Here is a 21,705-nt window from a genome sequence, read left to right on the forward strand (position 1 = left end):
TCTGATTTTAGGATTGAAGTTTGGTGGCGGCTCTGCAACCCACCTGACCCATGACCTGTAGCCATGGTTTCGGCCTGTGCCACACACACCTCAGCTCTTATCCTCTCCTCCTCTGTACTTTTTACTGAGCCTGGTTTGGGGTAGATGAGGCACTTTGAGGGTTCAGGTGGAGTGCTTAAGATTCAACAGGCACTGAATCTTAAAACATTCAGTAAACCGCAGACCCAGAGTCTGTAATGTTATGCCAGACAATGCTGTGCAAAAGGAAGGCAAATTAGGGACAAGAAAGCGGCTCAAGGAAAGGACCCACTTGGTTACTAACTTTTCTGTCCTGCTGATCAGGGTGTGATCTGATGGTATGCACCCTTCATGCCAAGTCCAATTGAGTGTAGGGATTTCACTGTCTACAACCCACCACAACATACAATGGTGCAGCTGTAACTGGCAGTGAGATGCCTAACTAATCGGCAACATAGAGTAAGGGAAATTTCCCCATAAAGGAAAATTGAGACAGGAGTATGAGGGAAACTACCTTAAATAAACCCACAAAACACAGGAAGGAGGCAGGCTGCGGAGGCCAAACTATCACGGCACGCCCCTTCCCACAGCACTGTACCACTAGTCACATTGCCCTAAACGTAGAGTGAAGAAGAAAACTGTCACGGCACAAAACACAATGAAAGGTGGAGCAAAAACATGTTAGGCAAGAAACTCTACTCGTAAAAAACACTGACGCAAAATATGCAATGGTGAATGTTGCAGGGTGTGAGAGCATGGGACCTGTCCTGATGAATCGACATGTAAACAACTCTGCAGCCGGCCAGGCCTCAATGTAAGTCTTCCAACAGCTTTAGAGTGAAATATGAGGAGAAAGGTGGAACCCCTAGCCTTAAAGTGGTGTTGGAGGAACTACTGGCATTGAGTTAATTATATCACATCATTGCACCATTTTACCCCTGTCCTAAATAGTAATGTGTATTTTTTTCAGTATATGACAGTTTGATGTTCTCTGCATTCCCCTAGTGAACATATCTATCACCTAGATAGGAACATGTACACAATATACAGTTTTAGCCTTCTGCGTTCCACATATTCAGATTTATTAACCATTCAAAACCTAGTAACGGCCAGTGGCTAAGCAGCAACTGTTGGGATCTGGAGGTGACCTTCCAATCACAGGTTAATATACTAGAGTTGATCATTTCTGCCTTTCACCCTTCAGTCGATATACTGCTATTAATAATCACATATAAAGTGTTGTGTACGGTTATCAGACCAAACCATATAGTGTCATTTCTATTAATATACTAATCCGTTTTAGAGTTGGTCTTGCCTGTGTGCTTCTTTCTTTGACTGCGGTTATTTCCTTGTGTGCATCAGACACTCGACCCTCCTTGTTGCCCCCTCCCTCGTGTGCCTCTTTTCCTGAATACCCTGACCCACTCCTCTACCAAACCCCCCTCCGCCCTCTGTGGTGTTTAGTATTTTTGAAGTTAAGGTGTTTTTTTTTTTTAGGGCATGACCGCAAATTTGCTTTTCCACTTTAGAAATTCAGCTCTTTCGTGCTACAGCACTTTAAAATTATTATTTTGGGGGATTTACGGATCCATCTTGGATCGGTAAATAACAAAAATGTAGCCACGTGACACGCATACGGCGTGACCCATACAAACGCCTACAAAATTATGTGGTCTCATGAGCGTGCATTTTGTTCCTCCTTTTGTTCATTCTGTACAGCGTGGGCATTTTTTTCCGATGCTGTACAGCATGAACCTAGTGCATCGGCATAGTTAATAAGCCTCAGAGGCGAGGGCATTTGGCTTTGCCGATGCTTGCTGTGAGTGCCTTTCTCATAAAACGGGCAACCAGTAAACTGAGTTTCGAGATATTTAACATGAACCCAGTTCAACTCGCCGAGATTTCGCTGTCACTTGGTTTTACAGCAAACTAAGGCGGGGGATGGTTTGGGGAAACAGTGGTGTGGGTGTGTCAGGTGCTTGTACAGTAAGGTCAGAAGTACAAACTTGAAAGGTCCAGGTCGGTCCGGTATCCTTAGGCCTACATATCACTGCCCTTCCATGCCCCCTCCCCCCCCTTAAGCCCTTGTAAAGCATCCGTGTAAAGAACGTAAATCGAAGTTGTTCGACGCATTGTTAAGACTGGGAGACCTGCTTGCGTGTTATGCCCTGGTGAAGCCCGTCTTCCGGTTTCCTAGCAGCTCGCTAGGCCGGGGCTCCTTGAAGCAGCAGTCTGCCAAGTCCGGTGATATTTACAGTGGAGTGAGTATGTGTGGCTGTTTTATACGGACGAGCAATGGTAAGCGAAGCACACACAACACACAAACCGGAGAAACCGGTTCCCCGTGTGTGAAAGTTAGACGGGAGGGCGCCTGCGAATATTTCTTCATAGCTGTTGGCAGCTTGAGACCCACGGTTTGCACAAGTGCTTTGTTTAATAGTCCCATCTTAACTTGAACTAATATCAGACGGTGCCACCTCGGTGCCAGGCTGCGGTGAGTGGAAAGGGCAGTGCCGGGAGGCTGGCATTCCAGGCTGTTCACACGGAGCTGGAATGGCGCAGACATGTCGAGGCTTGCAGGGCAGCTGCCCGCTGCAAAGCCCGGCGCCGCTTGTAACGTGTGCTCTTGTGTAAGACCTTAGGTATTTTTGCAGTGTGTGTTCTAATTGGATTGATCAGGGCTCCCGTGTCTCTGGGCATTTACACATTTACAGAGCTGTCTCCAGAAGGGAGTGGCGGGTGCTTTTCGCTGCATGACCTGCCCGTCGTGGTATGGCAGCGGCCTTGAGTTTATTTTCACTTTTAACAGGAAAACCCCTCTTCTCTCCCGTGATGGGTTTACTCTGCATAGATTCCCATTCTCACCAGCACTTCGTTCCACGCGGCTGGACCTCGGGTGTTTTGAGCAGGGCGTTTAGACCCTTCAGCCCCACTGGAGCGGGCCTGCATCTCGTCTCCCCGACGATCCTTCAGGAGGTACCACTTATGGGGTTATCGCCGGCTTCCACAGTGTTTTTTTGTCTGCTCTTATGCTTTTGATTTTTGTTACTTTTGTGCATGTGATGAATGCCCCACTTTGTTCAGAATTCTTCTTGCTAGTCTGTCCCCACCAGAAATTAGACGCTTCTTTCTTGGTTGCTTAGTGATCTGCTGGGCTTTTTTTCCCTCCTTTATATCTGAGGAAGAAACCTGCTGAGTCCGATGGCCATGCTACCCTCCCAGGTAGGCCAGGGATGACCAGGGTGCCTTCTTTTTTCCTGTACGCAGATTGTGGCCTGTGGGAATTGGGCCTCTGATGTTGTGAGTTGTATGTCGGGTTGGGTCTTCCAGACCCTGCAAGTTCCCCCAAGGGTGGGCATTCACTTCAACTGAGATACTTTGTGGTGAATCTGCTGTGGTTCAAGATTCGAAAAGGATGGTTCTTCTGGCACTCTGGAGTAATTAGCCACGATTGGTTCATGTGGATGTTTGTTTAAACCAGATTTCCCCCATTCTGTGCGTGCACACCAGCTGCCTTTCCAAGGCTGACTGTATTGGAGAAGTTGGTGCCCGCTGTATTGCATTTAGCCCTCTGAATGCCATTTGGGATGTGGACAGTCTTTCTAGTTAACTTTATGGTGCTAGTCAGTTGTCATTGAAGTTTCAGTTGTCCTCTGAAGGCTGTACCAGTTTGAACCATTTCACACAGCAGTTCAGGCAGTGGTGCTGTTACATACAGATGCTGGGAATGCCTTTGTGGTGCAGCTGGCTGTCAGGAATGTCTTGTGTCACAAGGAAAGTGTGTTTGCCCATTGACATAAAGAAGCTTTTTTCCCCAACTGGATGTTTCAAGATTAATGCACAAGCCTAGGTAGCAATCGTGCAATAGGTTTTCTGTTAAAGAAAACTCATTCCAAGACGGATACTGATGTCCTAAAGTGCGTTGATGCTTGCACATGTGTCATGGCTAAGATGGCCATTTTTAATTTTTGACCTAACATGGCAGACAGCCGTGTTAGACTGATACGTTAATATGGGGAATACGGTGGCACTCATCAACTGCAGGGCCTTGGTAAAAAAAAACAATAATTTTACCACAGATTGAGCAGCAGGTCGGGCAACATTGGGTGCGGGGACGGTGGGGGTAAGGAAGAGTGAGTGGCCTTGTTGTTAAAAAAACAAAATGGAGGAACAGGATGGTAAACTTGACATGTCAAGAGCCAAGGTGGTAGTGAAGAGAGCTTGTGTATTTGTTGGGGGTGGGCGGGGGGAATAAAAGAGAAAGGAAACTTGTACACTCCATGGAGTGCGTAATCCTCATGTATACTGTGGAAGGATACACTCCATCAGAACACTGATACAAAAATGCTCCTGGGTGGAGAAAACTCAAGAATACAGAGGAAAGCTGTTGAATCAGGAGCAGACAACAGAGACACAAAGCTGTCCAATACTGAGCAAAGGGAAGGTGCCCAGAGTCCACTTTAATGTATTGTATTGGAAACAATGGATCTTACCAATAAACCTCTGACGCGGTCTGTTGCCGAAACCTAAATTATGACCTAGTATTGAGGCTTTGTATTTCCTTTTTTTGCTCTAATCTGTGCTATTTTAAAGGCCTCGTTATATACACAACCAGGCTATTTCAATGAGAAAATGTACTTTCTGGTGGATTCCAGACTGGGCACAGGGAAATTCCTTGGTTATTATTCCACAAATATGTATTTACCCGTTAGATGCTTATGTACACCCCTAGAGGTTTATGGTGTTACATTTAAGCACATATTCTTCTGGTAATGCTCTACATCTTTTAGGATGATGGGGACCATTGTAATCATTGGGCGTTGTTTTATTTCAATATAATAAAACAATTTATTGACCTTTAAATTTATATTTATTTTTTCTTATCAAATTCAAACTCGCATGTAGTTTTATCCATTTAAAAACACTTAGTTTCGCCTCCCTGTGAGTCTAACTAACCTATTTGCCTTTGTGTTTCAGAGTTCATTTCTTAGGCAGCCAGATTTTGCACCTTTCCCCACCACTTAATGTATTGCAGTCTCTTTGTTTACCAAATCACCCTTAATGTCTTACTAAACAATTGTTACAAGGGCATTCAGTTTATTTATTTTGTCCATTCTTATTATATGTACATTCTTGGTGTTTACTCGCTGGAAGAATACCTCGGATGTCCTTTAGACCTGAGAAGTGTGGCTCAATGGTTAGAGAGGCAGACCCTGATGCAGAGGTCTAGCCCGGGACCAGGGTTCCATTCCCCGCCTCGGCGGGTCTGGGGCTCAAAAATCCCACGGACCTGATAATTCTCGCCTATGTGCCTATTCCAATCATGGAGTCCCACTCTGCAACTCTGGGCAATAGCTTGCTTAATCTCCACAACGGCCCCCACAACGCTAAGGATGCCAGGCCTCCATCTTGGGGTGCCCAGGAGTGGACGCCTCACAGGGAAAGCCAGGATGGGTTCCACAGCGGTATTCGTACAAGCGCCTTGAGACCCTCCCTTGCGGGTGAATAGTGCGCTATACAAGTATCCATTTTTTTTACCTGGCTCAGAAGCAATATTGAATTAATCTTTTGTATCACTTTGTTCCAAAATTCCTTCAAACATTCCAAAAACGTAATTTCTCAGTTCCCTTTCAATGCCAAGGGTTTTATCATTTCTGTAAATCTCAACAAATCTCAAACACATCCTATGGAATTTGGTGGGGTGTACAGTATAGTTTATGTATGTGTATATTATCTTGCATTGTTTTATTCAGTTTCCTTATGCTTATAGTTGGGTGATGTGGGCTGCTAACTCTGTATTTAGTCTATTAAAAAGAAGTATACTGTGCAGAGAGTCCAGTGGGTCCCCAATCAGTTTACAGAGGCTAAAGTAGATAATACTAATGCTTTCTTTTGTGATAGTGTGGGCGAGGAGTTAGGCTTATCATAGGGTAGTGCTAAGCATTTGTTGTACTCCGAGGCATTAAATGAGACGCACACAAAGAATAAATCCAAGACCAATTTAGAAAAATAACACTTCTTTTTATAAATATTTCAAACTTTGTTCAAAGTTAAGTACAGTTTTCGATATACATTTACACAGGTAATTAAAACGTTTAAACCTGTGCGCTTTTACGCACTGCGCTATCCTAGGGGAAGTAAAGTCAAAGATGTATAAAGGTAGGTGCAGTCGGTTTCAGGGGTTCACCGTCTCGGATCAGAGTAGGAGTAGGCCAAGGTTGAAAGTACTACCAGCAGTTCGGGAACCTCCTGAGTTTACTGGGAACGGGGTGCTGGTGAGGCTGGTAGCTATCACACTATTGCGAAAGGAGGGCCACCTGAAATGAGGCTGCACAGGGGGACTTGCGGGAAAGTCTGGAGGCTCCTAAACGAGGGCTCAACTCTCAAGGGGTCTTGGACACAACCAGTTCAACCGGACCCAGGCCGGCCGGCTCTGGTGCAGAGTGGTTAGGTCACCTGGACTGGGTACGGAAAGATTCACCTCACGGTCAAGGACAAACTGCTGGCAGGGGCAAAACTAAAGCAGCTGGACCACTCTCAATGTGGGTCTCAGTGATGCTGATGTCCCACTACGGCTGCTTGGTCCTTACTGGACTATCACTGCTGGTGTTTGCTGCAGGGCGTCTGGTTCCCAGAGGGTTGGTGGTGCATAGCCTTGGTTGGTCCTGGTGTCTCCTCAATCAGTGTGGAGATGGATCTGATCTTCCAGAGCATGAGTACCTTCTCCTGGTCACCCGCAGCATCAGTTGTGGAGGGAGCTGCAAGAAGGTGGACAGGACTCTGCTTGTTGGTGCCTGCGAATTGCAGAGGAAAAGCTTCTCTACTCAAAGGCAGACTTTCAGTGGTTTTTGAAGTACTGGCAGGCTACCCAAGGCTTTGGTAGTTGTCCAGCCCTCAGGACGAGTCACTCTGAGAGAGGGCTGAGGATGGCACAGTTTTGCTCCAAAGTTCTGCCGCAGTTCTTGCCAGGCAGTGACTGTCCTTTATCCTTCTGTTCCATTGAATCACAATTCTGGGGTGCCACATAAATACGCAATTTAGGGGCGTTTACGGGAGAGTGGCAGGTAGTAGCCAATAGGCTCCCTACCTTTAGGGTGTCTGCACCCTTGATATGACCACTTCCTGTGGGAAGTGGGCATAAACCTGACACTAGATTGCTAATTCCGTCCTAAACATCATGGAGGACTCTGAAAAGTGGGGTCCACATTAGCTGGCCTCCCCTCGGGGTGGGGCTAGCTGAATGTGGGCACACCTCTTAATCTTGCTACTTTACCCACATGCCTTGCTGCCAACATGCGAGGTCAGGACAGGGTGTGGGCACCTCCACTATCTGGAGAGGGCCAGGGTCTCATAACAAAGGCGACCGGGCCTTTTAAGCTACCTGCTCTGTAATGCCCATCCTGCTTGTAGGAGGTGTGAACACCTCCGTCCAGAACAGGCTTTGCTCCTGACCTCCGAGAGCGAAGCCTCTCACCTCAGGAGGTCAGAAACCTGTCCATGGTGGCTTGCTGGTCGATATCAGACAGTCCACACACTAGTAGTTGGTTGGTTTTTATGGGGCAGGGGCACCTCTAAGGTGCCCTCTTGGTGCATTTATTAATAAATCCTACACTGGCATCAGGGTGGGGTTATTAAGACAAGGTGTTTGGTACTAAACCTCCTGGGGTACAGTGAAACCATCATGTAGCTGGGGAACTTGTGGGGTTGAGTGTCCAGTCCATGTACTCGTTGGGGCTTCCCTGTGCACTGGCAATATCTAAGCGTGAACTTGGATATCACCGGGACATATCCACTTTCGCAAATATGCCCACACATGGGAATAGTGCACCCTGCCTTAGGGGTGACTTACCTAGACCACATGTAGTGCTGGCAGGCATGACAAGCAGGGATGTGTGCGTTGTTGACTCTGATTTTCTCTGCACCAAGGCATTCAGGCTGCAGTGGTAGTTTGCATGAGCTTGGTGAGGGGGGCATTAGGGTGACTTAATTTGTGCTGCAGGCTTTAAGGACCCTCTTTTGTTCCAAGGCCCTAGGTACCAGGGGTACCACTTACTTGGGACTTACAGGGATCCTAAAGGGGGGAGCAATAGTACAGTTTAGGGGAAAACACTGGTACTGGGGACCTGGTTAGCAGGAACCCATACACTGAAAGTTGCACCAGATACCAGACAAAAAGTTGGGAATAACCATGTCAAAAGGGGAACTTTCGTTCAGGTGCCTTCTCACAAATCCTAGTACCAACTTTTCTCCTGGTTCAGCTTCCTACTTCACCCTCTTAATTGTTGATTTTTCATTTGTAAGGAAGTAAAAATGAGATATGTGGTTCCTTCTAATGAACTGTACACTTTTACCAGGTAAAGTTGCAGAAAAAGCTTATCTATTCACCAGGGTACCTCTGGACCCCAGAATTGAAAAAATAACATAAGAGGTTCCTAAAAGTTGAGGGTATACTGAACAAAACGATAAACAAGCACTGGCAAATCCAATAGTGTGGGCTTGCATTTTGAGTCCTGTCTAAAACATTGAAGTTGCAGTGGAAACTAAAACAAAACATACTTTCTGTATACAATGCACCTTTTAGATAAATAATGTAACCTGCAAATGTTCAGTCCTTTTTAGATACACAATAGTCCTTCATGTATTGCATTGCAAGCACTCCATAGGAGGAAGAATGATATAAAAAATGTCAAATAGCATAACGTGAGAGGCAAATACTCCTGGCAAGAGTCAAAACCCATTGTGTGTTTTAAATAATTAAGTGTCCCTTGCAGACTGCTAAGCAGTGAAGCTATACTTAAAACAAAAAAGTGCTAGAATGGGTAAAGGGACTAGGTTTAGTTTCAACACAACATTAGGTTCTTTCAAGTCTGTCGCTTAACCTCTAAAGTATGGATTGTGATGAGAAGGTAATGTGCAAGTCAGCAGATGTCACACAAATTAAGAGCAGAGGAGAAAGGTCTGTCAAACATGCTCTTCTAATAATGTCCTTGCCCACTCCTGCTCAAAGATTAAAGTGGCCTAGAGGAGGCCACTAAATATCAATCCGTTAGTCATTAGTCATAGATTGCCATTAAATAGATTAATGGTAACACATGTTTTTATAGCACTTAGAAAAAAGCAAAAACTCAATATAAGGGGTTATGGAAAAACAAGTTGTTCATTTGCTGTTGGTAATTTAGCAGCTGCAGGAGTTCGAACACCCTTATTCCCACCACCAATTGACATTTTTCATGTGTCCCAGGAAGGTGGGTCATGTTCAGGAGCACATGTCCCCAAAGTCTAGGTCCAGTAAAACAATTTTATTTGGAAGCTGAAGGTTTTTAGCCAAATAAGGAGGGATGGGCGGAACTTGTGGAGTTTCAATCCGCAAAATTCTATGGAATTGCATAAAAACGATGTGGAATTCTGCAGAATTCAGCGAGTGGGCAGAATTCCGCGGATTGGTGTCAGTACAACGCGGTTTTTTACAACGCATTCCGTTACATCGGAATTTTTACAACGCAGGATCCATTACATCGGATGCCATTACAACGCATGGCATTACATAGCAGATGCTATTACAACGCATAGCATTACATCGTAAGTATAGGTAAGTATACCTTTTTAAAACAAATGTAATTAAGTTAATTTTATTAATTTAATTTAATTAATTTAATTAAAATACATTTTAAAATAGTAATTAATTTAATTTAATAAAATAAAATCTATTTATTTAATTTAATTTTAATAAAAATTGTAATTAATTTTATTTAATATAATGAAATTAATTTAATTAAAATATTTTTTAAAATGTAATTTAATGAAATTAATTAAAGTAATTTATTTAATTTAATTTAATTAAAAATGTAATTAATGTAATATAATTAATTTAATTTAATAAATATATTTTAATTAATTTAAAAATGGTAAATATAATTTAATTAGCCCTAAAAACAAACCTACCCCTACCCCTGAACCCTAAAATACCCCTGTATCCCAAAACCCAAACCCTGCCTTAAAACCTAAAAACACCCCTGTACCCCAAAACCCAAACCCTGCCCTAAAACCTAGAAACACACCTGTACCCCAAACCCTGCCCTAAAACCTAAAAACACCCATGTACCCCAAAACCCAAACCCTGCCCTAAAACCTAAAAACACCCCTGTACCCCAAAACCCAAACCCTGCCCTAAAACCTAAAAACACCCCTGTACCCCAAAACCCAAACCCTGCCCTAAAACCTAAAAACACCCCTGTACCCCAAAACCCAAACCCAGCCCTAAAACCTAAAAATACCCCTGTACCCCAAAACCCCAACCCTGCCCTAAAACCTAAAAATACCTAAACACCCCAAAACATATACCTCAGTACCCCAAAACATATACTCCTATACTCATACTTATTAAAAAAATTACTTAAATTAATATATTTAATTTATAATATTAAAAAACATAAATAAATTAATTTATTTAAAATTAATAATGATTAAATTAATTATATAATATTAAAAAAATAAAAAATAAATATATACTTACCAATACTTACGATGTAATGGTATGCGTTGTAATAGCATCTGCTATGTAATATCCTGCGTTGTAATGGCATCCGATGTAATGGAACCAGCGTTGTAAAAGCTGCGTTGTAACAGCATTCCGACGTAAAAGTTGCGTTGTAACAGTGACATACCAATTCCGCACATTACACTGCTCGCACTGATTTTTAGCACCAGGAGCTTGTTCCACTTTGTAAAGTGAGCGCGAACTGCACCACACAGCTCGTGCTGTAGCTTTCTCAACAGGAACATTGGTGACCTGTCATGAATGCCCACGTTAAGAAATTACTCTGGGAGGCATTCTATTTCCCGAAATCGTGCTAGGGGGTTCAAATTCTCGTTTGCCAACTTGCCGTTGGTGAGCCCCGTATGAAAAAACACTCCGCCATGTGGCAGTTGGTGGAGTATTGACGGAACTCTGCAGGTGGAGAAGAATTATTCGTTCACCCATGCAAATAAATATTCCAGAACTGCTTTCTCAGCTGGTTATTTTTTTACATTTAATTTTTAAAAACCTCAGCATGTTTGTCATTCAGGGATACAAGTTAATTTAATAGGTACTAATTTCAGAGTATGAAATTACCAATGTAATTTAATTACTATTACTTAACATTAATAAATTGTCTGAATTGAAAATATAAAAAATTCTTCTGAGGAACTTTGCTTTGTTTTGGGAGTTGTTCACTAATCTGGGACCATAATGTAGAGCTTATATGTATCTGTTGCCATCGGTTCTTTTTTTGTGTTTATACCCTGTAGCAAATACACTTGAATGCAATAGTAGAAGCAAAAGCGATCTGGCTTGCCGCCAACTACGCAGGCTGGTTAAGTGGCGCTCATTGCATCCCTGAAGGTGGAAGAGAGGACGCCCTAACAGGGTCGCATATTTTGGAAACTTAGTTCTGGTTTCTTCCAGGATGCAGGTGCCCCTGCTCTGTATGAGCAAGTGAAGGAGCTGAATGATAGCTTGAGCACTAAAACAACGTCGACAACTTGGGATCAAGCGCAAAGGTTCTATTTTTGTGTTGCAGTACAGACTGACATTGTAGCGTCGCTGTTAAATTTGCTCTGGTGCATAAACACACATTTCTGTACAGTTAGCAGAAAACAAAGCGTGGTTGTGAGAACTCCAAGCGTACAATCTTTCTCCAGCAACCACCCTTTCAAAGCTTGAACCCCCAAAGAATGTGATGCTAAGCGAACTCTGACACGGTCAGAGTGTAATCCAGAGTGGACTAATGTTCCCAGTGTGAATGTCCTACCTGTAGATAATTGCATAACCGAGCTTTCCATGCCTGTTTCTTTTCCAAGCATGTGCTTTTGTTCCTTTGCCCATCAGTCCATGCTCGAAGCTGGAGAGTAGCAAAGTCCATGTCTATACCGGAAAACACATTTGTTCTACCTTCATAATAGGGGTGGGGTGGAATGTGCGCAACTGTGACTCCCAAGTAGGTAGGGGGACGGCAAATGCACCAGTGTGTAATAGTTCATGGGTTTTCAACTGTACCTTTAGTAAATGTTGCTTTGCATTTCAGGCACAGTCAGTGCCGTGCTGTAGATGTGCTTTAGACTGAGCATGCAATAGCTTGTTGAAGTCCGACAAAGCAGTAATGAGCGCAGGCAGAAGGCGCGAAGAACAAATGGCATGGTTCTGTTAAGTAACATCAATCGATAGCGATCTTATTGGTAGTTGACCTCAAGCTGCTCTTGTAGAAGTCATTTCCATTACGCCTGCGTTTGTACAAATGCGTTGCTTGTTTTTCAGACTAGTCTATGACCTCTTCTCCCAGAGGTATGCGCAAAGTGGTAACTAGACACCTGTATTTACGGTGAGCCATTGATTGTCATTAAGGGATGCCATGGGTAAGAATGTGCCTGCAATAAATGTGTCCTTCAGAATAGGCCTTTGCTACAGTTTGATTGCTGCCCAAGAGACTTTCTACCCATGGAGCTATAGAGTAGAAAACTCAACATGTTGCTGTTTTATTAAGAGTTTTGACGCAGTTTGATTCGGATTACCTATCCTATCTTTTAACTGGAGATGTGGAGTGACTATTCTTACCGATTGCATAAGTCACCTTTAATACAGAATAAACTCTTGAACAGATTTGTATGTAACATTCATCAAAAGATTACCTGAGTTAGGACTGGTGGTATGCTTGGCCAATGATTTTAGATTCTTGAAAAACAGGAAGCTGAGTTGCTATTAGCTGCAGGTTGTGACCGGTTGTATTTGTGGCTGGATTGTTGGCTGAGGCTTTGTCTATTTTTAAGATATATCGAAGTTTTAAGTGAATAAATCCCTCAAAACGTAGCCACTTGTCATGCGATCCAAATTAAAACTAAACTATTCCTTACTTCTGACCTGTTCTACTAATGGTATAGATAATATTTTGCCTAAGTCATATGCAGGTTCTGCCTACTCTAGAGCTAGTAAACAGCCTTCTTTATCTAAAGAAGGGAGAAAAAGGGAGTACATTCAAGAAATTATAGGTTATAAAAGTCTTGAAGCCAGCCTATGTTTTTGTCACCCTTAAGTGGCTGCACCTAGGTGAGATCTGTATTAGGTCAGTCTTTCTTGAACTGCATTCAAGGAGAATTTGTTCTTAACCTGAAGAATTGATAGTTGTAATCCCTTCTTTCTCAACGTAGGCTTTCAAATCAGGCAACTCTATACATGATGCACGTTTTCTAGCGGGGTTGCACCATTACATTTCTTGGGTGTATTGGTTGTTTCCTCAAACAGGATAGGAACGGTACCTGCCTATTATGTATGGTTTACCAGCTGCTTGCCAAATATCTGTTTTCCGTTATTTCTTTAATCTGTTTCTGCTGTGTTGTTCAATAATAATTCGTTTTATAGAGCTCTTGTTGACGTTACACTGGTGATTGAGGGAGTAATTGTGGAGAGAGTGGCAAGTCATGATTTTTTATTTTTATTTACAGTTTTTTAGCTGGGCAGACTGGAAACCTGAATGTGCTCAAAGTACACAAGGACTTTGAACCACACACACTCCTTCCTCTATAAAGTTGTGTGAAAATTAGGGATAAGCTTAATTCCCTGTGGTGTAATCATGCAGAATTACCCAGAGATTCTGTGAGATTATGCAAGAAGTGTAATTATGTATTTAGTGCTATTTTTCCCAAAAATGAACACAAAGCTGCATTTTGTAAAAATACTGCTAAATGCAAGGGAACATAAACAGTACCCGCTAAATGTGCTCATGCATTAGGATGTTATTTCACCAAAAGGCTCTTAACTACGTGAGCGGGCGTAATCTTGTTATTATTGGTAATTCTGTATCAAAGAGTAACCTGAGATTACTGATATTAATCAGGTCTAATTTAAATTCTGCCCAGACCTAGCCAAAGTCGCCTGAATAGTTTACAGAAATCTGTCACTTACCATCATTTGACAAAGAAGTAGTTTGTATGTGAGAATAGGGTCAAGCACATTTGTTTTGACTTAAACTGCTAGATCATGGAGAATCTGATTAATACGGATCTATGGCCTTCTTGGACATCTTCATAGCCTGTAAATAACAACTTTGTGATATGGGTACACTTTATTGATCCCGCTCAGATTTTCATTTCTGACACTAGTTCTTTTTCCAGTAGATGTGCTCCCAAATGAGCATTGGTGTCTCTCTATTTCTAAATCTACACACCAAGAAAGACACCTACCTTTCCCTGGTTCTCAGAGAGACTTCGACTGCTGAGACGGGCTTGTCATTGCCAAGAACAGGCCGGGCGGAAATTATGTCACCCTCAGGAAAGATTAAGCTATAAAGTCAATCTGGCAGAATATAAAGTGGCCATCAAGGAAGAAAAATCTCTTTATTGCACCAATGAACTTGCCACCGCAAAATCTAGCGGTCTTTTCAGGCTTATCAATCTCTCAGCTGCTCCTTCAGCCCCCACCAATTTATAGGGTTCCCAGGATTTTTGTGATCGAATGGCTAAATTCTTTCTCACTAAAATTCTCAACATCCATAAAGATATTGACTGCCTCAATTCTGAGTCTCCTAAGCCCCCTCAGTTGGATTGGCAGGCTGACCCAGGCCAACCAAAGACAACAACCACTAGGGAAAGCCCTCCTGCTCTCTTATCTTGCTTCATTCCCTTTACACAAGAACTGATGGAGCTCTGGCTACGCAATGTTAAATCAGGGTCGCCATTGGAACTCTCCTCAACTAATGTCAAACAACTGGGAGCTAATATGATTGTTCCCCATCTCACTGGAAATTTGAATAAAGCCATCACGTCTGGGTGTTTTCCTCAACTCTGGTAAAAGGCTGTTAAGCTTTTTCTCAAAAAAACAATTTTAGACACTGCTGAATAAAAGAATGATCTGCCTATTTCCTTGCTGCCTGTACCCACTTAAATTCTGGAGCAAGACATCTAGTTTAGAGAAAGCACAGGCTTCTGGTGCTCTTACTGGAAGAGCCTGCTCTAGCCAATCCTGGTGCGGCTTTCATGCTGTGAAAGCAGCGCCCGGATTGGGTAGGGCAGTTTCCTGCATCCTGAGCTTCCGCGCAGAGAGAAGACACCCGAGGGAGGTGGACAGCGCGCTGCAAGATAAAAGGTAAGACTATTTTGAATATTAATATTTTTTGTGCCCTCCCCCATCCCCACCACCCTTTGTGCAAGCCAGCCAGCACTGATTCTCAGGCAAAATATTTTAACTGTTCCTAAACACAGAAATTTGAGAGGGAAGGCAGAGCCTATTCAGTGCCCGCATCCAAGCGTTGGTATTCTCTTCCTTATTCCATCTCCCGTCTTCAAGGTCATGTTCCTTTTCATAAGGCCTTAAAAACTTGGCTTTTTACCAAGTGCCTGAGGCCTGTATCTTTTTCTTGATCTCTTCCTACCAAAGACTAGTTGCTACCATCACCTTGACGTTTTTTTGGCAATTTATTGCGCTTTATACGTTTTATTTTACTTAAGTATAAGGGTGCTCGTTACTGTTCAGAATCTTTCTCACAATGTTAGTGCTCATCTTTATTTTGAGAGCGATTCGAATGAACTTACTATGGAGCACTTCATTTCTATGCCCAAAAAAGTAATAATACGAACCAGGGTGAAATCGGTTATGGCAAAGCAGTTGTGTCTCGGAATCAGGAGGATATTGTTCATGCAGTATCCCACTGGCCACACAGCATGAGACCTACCTTTATGCCCTGTACTGCTTGAAATAAGCAGTAGGGGGCTAGTAATTCACAATAACAAAAAGCAATAGCAAAATCAATAGAGCTGGCTAGCATGTTGAGCGCTGACTAAACATTAAAAACTCTGCTACAATGAAAAAGAAAATATATTTCTGGTTACAATGAATCTACATGGCAAAGAATTTAATGTGTGAAAATTCTGTGAAAATGTTAATGTCAAACAGCCTCTCATGTATTGCAATGCAAACTCTAAGTAGGATGCAGAATGTTACAACAATCAGCCAGTTGCAGGAGGTGTGAGAGAAATACTAATGCGGAAAGGGCAAACGCTCATTATTTATATTTTAAAGAGTTGGTAGCATAGATCTCACAGATGGGTGCCCTCACTTGCCATACCTGAAAAGTGTGTTCTGCTTTCACGCCATCCCATCTCCTAGCCTTGATAAAACAGAGAAACGCTTACACCCGTCTTGTTTCAATAGGTGGAACTGAACAGATGCAATTTTCCCTAGCAAAGGGGCTCCCCTCAAAAGTGTCAACCTAATGTTGTCCATTAATTTGTGTTTACTTCTATGGCAGCAGGCGGCGAAGTGTGCTCATTCATTGACTTGCAAAATACTCCGATTACTGCGGGAGGGTAGCGTTTAGCAGCATTGTCCTTAGCGATTCACCTTCTGTGAATGTGCAAATCCCCCACTAGCCTACACATTGTAATCAAGAATCATGTATTGTCATGCTGACAGTTACTGTCTGTACTTGGAGACTTAGGCAGATAAGCGTCTTGGAGGAATTACAAGTTGTAGAAATTCTTAATGGGCCTGCCTAACTTTGTACTTGGTACCATACAGCATCTTCGCACTTGCTTTTATTTAGTGTAAAACTTTTTAATATAGATCATGCAGTAATTAGTAATTCAGCTTTTGTTTTGTTTATAAAGATTAGGGAATAAACCAGCTGCTTTTGTAGAGCCACAGTTCATAGCCTTAAAATTATTAGTCAACATAAATCATACTGAATCTAAAAGATCTATTGGTGAGTATGTTGTATGAATAAGACCGTCGGTCAATGGTTGAAAACAGGGGTCTCTAATTGTAAGAGCTTACAGTGTTTAATGAAAATTATCCCGTCCTACTATCGTGACTACATCAGGCAGAATTACATTAGCGGCCTTCCTTTGCAAGATAACTAGCAGTGATCACCTCCCTACCTCAGGTAGTGATGCCCGCAGTAATATAAAAAAAAGCTTTGGGATTCCTTTACATGGGTAATGCATAAAGACCATAGCAGCAATGCCCTTGGCACCAAGATAATTTTTGTATCATCCCTGTTTTGCACGATTTGTCCCACTATTATGTACTTAAAATATGAAATCCAACCATTTTTCTCCAAATATAATCTTATGAGTTCTGAAAGTGCACACATTCTCGTTTTGAACTCGGGCTTTTCAATTTTGATATACATAGAAGTTAAACCAAGCAAATGTTTGTGATTTTGTTTTGTTGAATACAGCATACTTGCCGCCATTTTATAAACTTTGGGGGGATGTTTTTGGGTATTGACGTGTTTATTAGAGGAAGAAATCCACTGCAGACAAGGGTATACATAATGAAATGTCCTGTGTTTTGGCTCGTCCTAGGGCAGCCAACACATTGGTAGAAACATTTTAGAAAGTAATTTTAAAGTCTCACTGCAATTGATTGATTATGGTGGTTGCTTCTTTGTAGGACAGTGCACACCTAAGAATACCGAAATAAAGGAAAGGTTATTGTCGAGACTACAAATCACTTGATGCCATTTACATGCATTAAAAAAATTATATATATTTTTTGTCTTGTAGGTACTTGAAAGAAATGGCTTTCTGGATTTGGGCACTTGGCATTATCCATGGCTTTTTTCTGGTCTGTGAGGCGAAAGGAGAGATCAATCAATTCATCAGTGAAACTGAATTGAACCGGTTGACATTTGACAAGGATACTGGCATAGTGTATGTAGGAGCAGTAAATAGGCTGTATCAGCTTTCGCAAGACCTGCAGGAACAGGTTGAAGTGGAAACTGGACCACGAAAGGATAATAAGGCATGCACTCCCCCGATTGACGAGACTCAATGTACACCTGTCCTGATGGATAACCACAATAAGCTGCTTTTGCTAGACAAATTAAATAAGAGTGTTGTTGTGTGTGGCAGTCTCTTCAAGGGAATTTGTGCTCTGAGAAGAATGGATAACATATCACGTGTTATCTACTATGAGGATGGTGGTGGAGAGAAGTCCTTTGTTGCTAGTAATGATGAAAAGATTTCGACAGTAGGTTTGGTCACAGTTTTGAACAGAGATTTGAAGAATTACAGCCTATTGTTTGTTGGAAAGGGGAATGGACCCTATGACAATGGAATAATCGTAAGCACTCGACTACTCTACCTACATGATGGAAAAGATATTTTCGAAACTTTTACGGATTCATCTGTTTTTAAGCCGGAATCAATGTCTAATAATTACCAGCAGTTTGTTAAAGTCTTTGAAGATGGCAATCATGTGTTTTTTATCTACAGTCGACTGGATAAAATTACAAATAGGAATCGAACACTAATTGCACGCCTTTGCAAAACCGATGTAGATTATCAATCTTATATAGAGATGTACCTTGAATGTGAAGGAAAAACTAACAAATACAATGTCTGCCACTCAGTCTATGTCACAAATCCTGGAGAAGAGCTTGCAGGGATTATGACCAAGTCTGGGCAGTATGGCAGCAAAGCTCTAACATCCGAAGACAAAGTAGTTTTTGCTGTATACAAGGAAATCAACAAGAACCCAGCGCAAGCGCGATCTGCACTGTGCGCGTTTTCATTGCAGCAGATCAACGAAAAGCTTGAGGTGAATCGGCACAATTGTTACACTAAGGAGAAACCTTTGCTTCCTGATAAAAAGCCAGTTTTTTACAAACCATACGGCATGGAGATCACCTGTGCCAAAGATGTAAGTATGTGTTAATAACATATATTCCGACCACTGAAGAAGGTTTTGGAGTTTAAGGGGTGTGATGCAAAATCAGTTGTTAGACCCAATTGTCTTTATATCCATTTGACCTTGTTCACAAATTACATATGAGCAAATTTCAAGAGCATTTTAAGGTGCGCGGAGAAAAGCATAAATGTTGTTCAAGATTACTAGAACCTATGTCAAACACATTTTTTCTGGGGTATATCCTCCTAAATCATATATGTCTATAAATCTGACTCCGGATATCCAATGTTTGATATAACTATTATGTTGGTTGAATGCCTTTTGATGTTGAGAACAAACAGTGCTGCATGCTTGGTTCCATATTTGTCAAATAAATTGTATTGTTCCTTATTTCTATATTGAAAGCAAAGGGAAAATATATTCTTGGGACAGAAGACTCCCTAAACGTTCTTGGACTTCGGTATTACCTAAAATTCAATATTCGCTTCACTGTTTCCTCTCGCATTACCCCCTGCTTTAAAATGTCCGGACCTCACCATAGTGTACCTTGGCTTGTGAAATAGCCAATTTCATTCTTGTTTTTATTACTTTTACACAGTCCACCCATTAGCAGACTTTCTAATTTTCTCAAATGTTATTTTCTTTCACTGAAAAGGCAATACAATCGAGTTTATAAATGAGCGTGCACTCACACAAATATTGACAAAGTTAAAGCAATAAAAATCTAAACCATACAAAAAATAAAAGCAACTGGTAGGATTAGGAGTTAATAGAGTGTTAGCATGAGGCATTTCCTGTTGTATTCATTCCTTGCACAATGCCATTCTGCAACAATATAGGCTCCTTCAGAAAGTAAGATAATGTTATGTTAGTGAGGAAAGTTTCAGCTATCTACTCTACTAGACTGGACCTCAAGTTGCTTAAACTTGGGGTGTAGTATTTACCTTGGTAGTGCTCTAGATTTTGTGCAAAGGAGCAGAAAGAGTACATGGTCTCCAATCCTTCCATATTTCAAGAGCACGGACTCCTATTAGTAAGATTCTCAGCCTAAGTTTTGATACATGGAATATTGAACCTCTTGTGGGATCATATCACGGTAGGGCTCCCGCCCTTTTGTCTCATCACTCTTAAGTACCCTAGCTGGAAACCTTCTCTGGCACTGTTAATGTTTTGCTTTTATCTGCCAACAGTCTGCCTTGATAACTCTACTGCTTTCCGAATTTAGTTTACTTGGGTTCTCCCAGAGTTCGCCACAGCCTATTAAGATTTCTTCAACAGAAGTCATACCAGTTGTTTCTATACCTTTCCATGCCTATAACATCAAGGAGAGACTTTTAAGTACTGCTTAAGTATTGCTGTGTGTTCAGAGACGGTGGTCAAATGTCAAGCTCTCTTGTCTGAGAGAGCTTGATTTTTACTTTTCTTTCTCTCTCGAAAGTGAGAATTTGTGACTATCCTGTTGAGTATCCATGGAAGGTTTTTCTTTTTCTAAAACACAAAAAGACTGCTGATGTTTCAGAATATATCAAAATTAGAATACACTTAGCTCATTCTTTTTGTAATTCTGAAAAGTGGAAACAAATATTTGAATGCCATCAAAACACCTCAATACACTAGGTGGTGACATTTGCGCACACCTAGTTTGTGTGTAGTAAAACCGTATTTCGGTGCAAATGTAATGGTAATTTAAATTGAAACAGTGTTATCTGTAATGGCAGTGCGCTTCCAGACTATGCTTCTCCACTCTATGCCACAACACTTAATTCTAAGACACTCCAATCTACCCCATCCCAATTTACTCACACCATCTACCCTACCCAATCTGTCCCCACTGTAACCCAATCCACTGGACTCCAATTTACTCCACTGCAATCCAATCTGCCTCTCTACAATCTGCCCCTCTACAATCTGCCCCCCTACAATTTACCCACCCCACCCAATATACCCCAATATACTCCTCTAACCCAATCTACTCAACGCTAACTCAATCTACTCCACACTAACCCATTCTACTCCACGCTAACCCAATCTACTCCACGCTAACCCAATCTACTCCACGCTAACCCAATCTACTCCACGCCAACCCAATCTACTCCACTCCAATCTACCTTAGTCTACTCCACTATGATCCAATATGCCTCTCTACAATCTGCCCCACTCAACCCCACCCCCTCATCTCACTCCACTCTATCAAACTCCACTCCACCCCAATCTGCCCTACTCCAATCTATCCCACTTCACTACACCCCAATCTACTCCACTCTACCCCACTCCACTCTACCCCAATCTACTCCACATAATCTAACCCAATCTCCCCCACTCATCCATCTCCCCCACTCATCCATCTCCTCCACTCATCCATCTCCTCCACTCATCCACCTCCCCCACTCATCCACCTCCCCCACTCATCCACCTCCCCCACTCATCCACCTCCCCCACTCATCCACCTCCCCCACTCATCCATCTCCCCCACTCATCCATCCATCTCCCCCACTCATCCATCCACCTCCCCCACTCATCCATCCATCTCCCCCTCTCATCCATCCATCTCCCCCTCTCATCCATCTCCCTCCACTGCACCCTACTCTAATCTGCTCACTCCAAACCAATCTACTACACTCCATTCCACCCGACCTACCCCACACCGCTTAAATGAACCACATGCCACCCAAATCTGCCACAGTCCAATCTGTTCTAACCCACTCCAATCTATCCTACCCCATTCCACCCCAAACTACCTACTCCAATTTACCCCATCCAATCCGCCCCACTCCAATCTACACCAGTCTTCCCTGCCATAGCGTAATCTTCCCCACTCAATCTACCCATCCTGATCTATCCCACACCCCTCTATCCAACTCCTGCTACAATCCACTCTATCGCAATCTACCCCATCCAAACTACCCCATTCCTACCTCCTTCCAATGTACCCCACTGCGATTTACCTCTCTTCACTCCAATCCACCCTAACATAATCCACCCGTTCTATCCCACTCCATTCTACCCCACTCTACTCTGCCCCATTT

General features: G+C 42.4%; 1 protein-coding gene across 3 annotated transcripts in view; it reads left to right on the forward strand.

Moving 5' to 3' along the window:
• PLXNB2 (plexin B2) overlaps nt 1–21,705 on the forward strand; it is a 629,238-nt gene that overhangs the window by 324,969 nt on the left and 282,564 nt on the right. For all 3 annotated transcript variants that reach the window (XM_086967392.1, XM_086967395.1, XM_086967394.1), the window contains one exon: nt 17,554–18,691. In XM_086967392.1, the coding sequence (XP_086823518.1) occupies nt 17,554–18,691 (1,138 nt within the window). The remainder of the gene's footprint in view (nt 1–17,553; nt 18,692–21,705) is intronic.

Source organism: Lissotriton vulgaris, chromosome 1_1, assembly GCF_964263255.1.
Source record: "Lissotriton vulgaris chromosome 1_1, aLisVul1.2, whole genome shotgun sequence".
NCBI lineage: Eukaryota > Metazoa > Chordata > Amphibia > Caudata > Salamandridae > Lissotriton > Lissotriton vulgaris.